Here is a 6,000-nt window from a genome sequence, read left to right as displayed (position 1 = left end):
TCCCCGGGAGGAAGGGGTCAGCAGCCCCCGCCACCCCCGCCCTGGCATCGGTGCGTCCGGAGAGGGCACGCGGGGGGGGGGGGGTGCGGGGCTGGGGTGTCCGTGTGTATTATGGGATGGCCAGGAGGTGGGCGGTTGCCCGGGTGACACGCGCGCGCGCTCGGAGGGGGCGTGGCCAGCGGTTGCCTGAGCGACGAGGGGGCGGGGGTTGCCCGGGAGACCTGGGAGGAGGGTGGCGGGAGTGGAGGGGGGGTTGGAGTTGGTGGAGGTTATTATGGGCTGTCCGGGGGGGGCGGGGCCTGTGCGGTGGGATTTCCCGGCCGGTGTTTCGGGCCCTTTAAGAGGCAACGCCGGAGCCGGAGCCATTTTCCCCCCTTCGGCCGCGGCGAGGAGGAGCCGGAGCGGGAGTGACACCGGGCCGGACCCAGCGCGCCCCGCGGCGGCTCCGGGGTGAGGAGGGCGCGGGTCGGCGTCGGGGCGCCCCCCACGGCCCGCCGGGCCCGGGGTCCCCCCGCCCTGCCCCCCGCCCCCACCGGCCGGGCGGGGCCGCCCCCCTCCCCGGGGTGGGGTCGGGAGGGGTCCCCCCCCCGCGGGCTCCCACCCTGCCCGGCCCCCCGGGGACACGTGGCGCCCCCCCCGGCCTCGGGGCGGCGGGACCCCCGCACCCCCGCGGGTCAGGGGGGGGTCGCCCCGGAGGCCGGGCTGGGGGGGCGGGGGTCTGCCCGGCCGGGGGACCCCGGGCCCGGGGCGCGCCCGCACCCCCGCTCCCGTGACCTTGTGTCCCGCTCGGACCCCCCTCCCCTCCCGCCCGGCTCCGCGCGGGGGCGCCCTCCCCTCCCCCTCCCTCCCGGGGGGGGTTCTTCCTGGGGACCCCGTTTCCGGGCTGCTCCCCCCCCCCGTCCTCCCCTCTCCGGGAGTGTGGAAGTAAAGTTGGGGTCGGGGTGCGCGTCACCGACCCCCTCCCTCCCCCCGCAGTGACTCGGCCCCCGGCGGAGCGGCGGCAGCGCCGGGCCCCGAGCCCGCGCGGGAGCGGAGCGGCGGGCATGGCGTCGGGCCTGGGCTCCCCGTCCCCCTGCTCGGCGGCCAGCGACGACGACGACATGGACGCGCTGCTCAGCCACAGCCTGCCCGCGCCACACCCAGGTACCGGGGCCGCGGGGGGCGGCCAGACCCGGAACCGAACAGGGAACTTTGTCGGCCGGTCCGTCCGTCCGTCCGTCCTGCCGCGCCGGCTCCCGCGGAGGAAGTTTGAATCGCGCTCCGGGCGGGGGGGGGGCGAGGGGAGGGAGGGCACCCTGGGGCTCCCTCCTTGGGGAGCGCACGGAGCCTCCCCCTCTCCCCCCTCCGGAGGCCTCGGGGCGCCCCGATGCGTTTTGGGGCGCCGTGCGTGCGGGGTCCGGGCCTCGGCCCCCCCCATGGCCTCTGTCCGGCCTCGGCCCCGCCCGGCCTCCCCGCCTGCACCTGCCGGGCCGCCTTTGTCTCCGGCAGTGGGGAGCGGGGCCCCCCGCCCCGGGTCTGGCGGCACCGCGTCCAGCGCCCCGGCCTCTGCCGCCCTCCGAGGGAACTTTCGGGAGAAACTTCGGGCTGGAGGCGGGGGACGGCGCCCCGATGATCGGAGGGGTCCGGGCGGGCGCCCCGTGCTCCCGGCCTCTCTGGGAGCAGCCCAGGGTGGGGTGCTGCCTGGGGGTCCCCAGGGACCCCCCACCCCAGGGATCGGGCGGCCTCGACGCTGCCCCGGGCGCCGGGGTGACCCAGTGCTTCCCACTGGCCGCAGCCGGCCCTGCCCCGCGCCCCCAGCTGCCTCTTCTCAGCCAGTTTGCTGATGGCCGGAGTTGAGGGGCCCCTGGCCCTCCCGGACCCGTCCCTGTCTCCTCCACGCCTCTGATTGGGGGTGACACGGATGGTCGGGGGAGAAATCTAGAAAAGTAGTCTTTCTGGAGCGGTGCCGGCGTTCTGGCCCCAGGGGGTGGGAGGGGCCTGGTGGGGGGCCGGAAGGGGCCGGGCCAGACATCTGAAGAGCCAGTTCTAGAGGTCAGGATGTGGAGTTGGGGGGGCGCTGCTGCCACCCCAGTAACGAGGCCTCTCTCTGGGGTGAGCATGATTTCCACGTGCCACCAGGTGTCTTGTGTGGCGAGGTGATGATCTACCTAGCCCAAGACTTTCTGAAGTGGCTTCCATCCCTTAAACTAAGGCTTCTGGGTGCCTTCAGTTTTGGGGGAGACGACTCTACGGCGTGATCACAGTGCTCCTGAGCCTTTGAGTTCTTGTGATGGTTTGAAGGCCAGGTAGAGGGACATCCGGGCGCCTGTCACCCTAGCGACTCGGAGGGAAGCTGAGATCTGAAGACTGAGGTCTGAAGCTGGCCCCAGGCAGGGCAGAGTCTGTGAGACTCTTCCCCTCCCATCAGCCAGCCACAGAGCTGCGAGTGGAGGTGTGGCTCAAGCGGTAGAGCACCCCCAGCCTGGCTTAGAAAGCTCAGGCATCAAAAAAGAAAAATAGGAGCTGTTGCTCTTTGTGTGGATCCTGAGCTTCTCTGCCCCAGGACATTTGGGGTGTAAACCAGGTCACACACCAGAGTCCGTGTTAGAGAAGGGGGGGGCGCACTCGCACCTGAGCCCACAATCACTTGGGAAGTGTGTGTGTGTGTGTGTGGGGGGGGGGGTGGAGATCCTTTCCCCTGTAGCCCCGCCCCCTCCCTGCCACTTCCTGTCCTCTCTGTTGGCAGCTGGGTGCCCTGGGCTGGCTGCTGCGGTCAGAAGCCATTTTCCCTCGTCTCCCTGGGTGAGGCCGGGTTCCTTTCCCTTTTCTGCAGCACCCCCTCTCCCCCCCCTCCCCAGGCGGGGGTGGCTAGGGAAGAGGAGAGGAGGTGTGCCTGTGGGTTCTGCTCCCCCCTTCCCCCCTAGCCCTGCCTGGGCGCTTCCAGAGGTAGCCAGGCTTTGTGTGTGCGGGAGGAGGTGGACGCCAGATGGGAGGAGGATTTGGGGGGTGTGGGGGGGGACATGGTGACAGCTGGGCTGATTTGGGCCCCTGGGGAGAAGAGGCTGCTGACCTAGGAGAAGCTGGCGAGAAGGCTGCACTGGAGATGGAGAAAGGAAAATGTGTTAGAAAGTGGGTGTGTGTGCTTGGGCTGCCACCTGAACTTGTGTGTGTGTGTGTGTGGGGGGGTTTGAGCAGTGATGACTTCAAAGGAGTTAGAGAAGGGTAGAGTTGGTGGCCAGGCTCTTGCAAACCAGCATTCTTCCAGTGGGGCGAGCCGTAGATGTTCTGTGCTTAGTACCTGCCGCACTGGGGACCTTCCCCGCTCCTCCTCTGATTGATGGACGGGTGTTGGACCCTGGGCCGTGTGGTTGAGCCAAGTTGGTGGCCGGCTGCCCGATGGGGGTGGGGAGGTAGGGGTGGGGGGGCTGGGTGGTTTCATGCAGCTCTTTGTCTGGTTACGTCCTGGCTTGCATCTTCCGTGCAGAGGATTAGGGGTTCTCTTGAGAGGGATCTGGGGTGAGAAGGGGTGAGGGCCCATGTCTCCTCACCTTTTCCTTTTTGTCTTTTTCTGCACCACCAGTTCTGGGGCTTGAACCCCGGGCCTAGGCGCCATCCCTGAGATGCTTTTTTGTTTTTTTGGTCAGTCTTGGGGCTTGAACTTGGCCTGGGCGCTGTCCCTCAGCTCTTTAGCTCGAGGCTGGCGCTCTACCACTTGAGCCACAGTACCACTTCGGGTTTTCTCGTGGTTCATTGGACATAAGAGTCTCACAGACTTTCCTCCCTGGGTTGGCTTTGAACTGGGATCCTCAGATCTCAGCTTCCTGAGTAGCTGGGATGACAGGTGGGAGCCACCAGAGCCCCTCTTCCTAACTATCTACCCCTTGAACCACAAAGCACCACGTCTGGCTTTTTTTTTTTTTTTTTTTTTGGTCGGTCGTGGGGCTTGAACTCTGGGCCTGGGCGTTGTCCCTCAGCTCTTCAGCTCAAGGCGAGCGCTCTACCACTTGAGCTACAGCGCCACTTCCGGTTTTCTGGTGGTTTATTGGAGATAGGAGTCTCACGGTCTTTCTTGCCCGGGCTGGCTTTGAACCGCGATCCTCAGATCTCAGCCTCCTGAGTAGCTAGGATTACAGGCGTGAGCCACCAGCGCCCGGCTCACGTCTGGCTTTTTCGGTGTGGTACTGAGGAATCGAACCCAGGGCTTCATGCATGCCAGGCGAGCACTCTACCACTGAGCCACCTTCCAGCCCTCACCTTGTGCTATTCTGACTTGACTTTGTGAATGCAGACAACGAAGATGATCCTGAAGAAGACTTGTCAGAAGCAGAGACTCCAAAGCTGAAGAAGAAGAAGAAGCCGAAGAAACCTCGGGATCCGAAAATCCCGAAGAGCAAGCGCCAAAAAAAGGAGGTGAGTGGGTGAGGGAAGGGCGGAGGGCAGGAACGGCAGGCAGGCGCTCGGGGACAGGGCGCAGGGCTGATGGCGCTGGTCCCTGGGCCTGGGGACCTGGTCCTGAGGTCGGCCTGTGTGCAGCGAGCCGTCTGTGTCTCCCTCCCCCTCCCCTGCTCCAGCGTTTGCTCTTGTGCCGGCAGCCGGGGGACAGCTCTGGGGAGGGCCCCGAGTTTGTGGAGGAGGAGGAGGAGGTGGCCCTGCGCTCGGACAGTGAGGGCAGCGACTACACACCGGGCAAGAAGAAGAAGAAGAAGCTGGGGCCCAAGAAAGAGAAGAAGAGCAAGTCCAAGCGGAAGGAAGAGGAAGAGGAAGAAGATGATGATGATGATTCCAAGGTGCCTGGCCCATCTGTCACCCCCCAATCCGCTCCTCACCTGGGTTTCCCAGACATGACACTGTCTCTCTTTTTTGGGGTGTGTGTGTGTGTCATAGGTCTTGAACTCTGGGTCTGGGCGCTGTCCCTCAGCTCTTCAGCTCAAGGCGGGTGCTCAACCACTTGAGCCACAGCACCACTTCCAGTTTTCTGGTAGTTCATTGAGAGTCTCGCAGACTTTCCTGCCTGGGCTGGCTTTGAACCTCTATCCTCAGATCTCAGCCTCCTGGAGTAGCTGGGATGACAGGCGGGAGCCACTGGCACCCGCTTTTTTATTGTTTTGATGCTGGTCCTGGGGTTTGAACTCAGGGCCTGGGCGCTATTCCCAGCTTTTTCCAGTCAAGGCAAGCACTCTACCATTGGAGCCACAGCGCCACTTCCGGCTTTCTGGAGATTCACTGGAGATAAGAGTCTCATGACTCTGCAGGAGCCCAGGCTGGCCTTGAACTGTGATCCTCAGCTCTCAGCCTCCTGAGTAGCTGAGAGTTTATGCTCGCAGCACTTTGCCTTTGCTTTTAGTGATTTCCTGGCTGCTCCCTTAGACCCCCGCCCTACGCCCCAGCCCGGGTTCCCTTGCTGGGTGACGGGGCGCTGACTGCGTCCTTCCACCTAGGAGCCCAAGTCTTCGGCTCAGCTCCTGGAGGACTGGGGCATGGAGGACATCGACCACGTGTTCTCGGAGGAGGACTACCGCACCCTCACCAACTACAAGGCCTTCAGCCAGTTTGTCCGGTAAACCCCGGGGGCCCGGTGTGTGTGGGGGCAGAGGCCTCCCGAGTGTCACCTTGCTGCTGCGTCTCTCTCTGAACCCCCTCTCTCTCCATTACTTCATCAGACCCCTCATCGCCGCCAAAAACCCCAAGATCGCCGTCTCCAAGATGATGATGGTCTTGGGGGCCAAGTGGCGGGAGTTCAGCACCAACAACCCCTTCAAGGGCAGCTCGGGGGCGTCCGTGGCGGCGGCCGCGGCGGCCGCGGTGGCCGTGGTGGAGAGCATGGTGGCCGCCACCGAGGTGGCCCCGCCGCCGCCGCCCGTGGAGGTGCCGATCCGCAAGGCCAAGACCAAGGAGGGCAAAGGTGACGGGCGTCCCGCGGGCAGGGGGGGGTCCGAGGGCACGGGGGGGTCTGGGCGCAGGAGGGGGGTCCGGGGGCAGGAGGGGGATCCGGGCGCAGGAGGGGGGTCTGGGCGCAGGAGG

General features: G+C 65.7%; 1 protein-coding gene across 7 annotated transcripts in view; it reads left to right on the top strand.

Annotated features, from left to right (window-relative positions):
• The first annotated feature begins 342 nt into the window (after positions 1-342).
• The window catches only part of LOC138815621 (chromodomain-helicase-DNA-binding protein 4), a 30,351-nt gene continuing 24,693 nt past the window's right edge, over positions 343-6,000 (top strand). For 4 of the 7 annotated variants that reach the window (XM_070005026.1, XM_070005025.1, XM_070005023.1 and 1 more), the window contains exons 1-6: positions 343-450; positions 976-1,143; positions 4,268-4,389; positions 4,551-4,766; positions 5,418-5,536; positions 5,640-5,881. In XM_070005026.1, coding sequence (XP_069861127.1) covers positions 1,044-1,143; positions 4,268-4,389; positions 4,551-4,766; positions 5,418-5,536; positions 5,640-5,881 — 799 coding nt within the window. In that variant the 5' untranslated portion in view covers positions 343-450; positions 976-1,043. The remainder of the gene's footprint in view (positions 451-975; positions 1,144-4,267; positions 4,390-4,550; positions 4,767-5,417; positions 5,537-5,639; positions 5,882-6,000) is intronic. The other 3 variants (XM_070005028.1, XM_070005027.1, XM_070005024.1) reach the window with 1 other exon arrangement.

This window comes from Dipodomys merriami, unplaced genomic scaffold, assembly GCF_024711535.1.
Source record: "Dipodomys merriami isolate MVZ:Mamm:240054 unplaced genomic scaffold, mDipMer1.0.p SCAF_654, whole genome shotgun sequence".
NCBI classification, from domain to species: domain Eukaryota; kingdom Metazoa; phylum Chordata; class Mammalia; order Rodentia; family Heteromyidae; genus Dipodomys; species Dipodomys merriami.
Note: the sequence above shows the minus strand (reverse complement) of the source record. Positions and strands in the feature narration are given on the sequence as shown.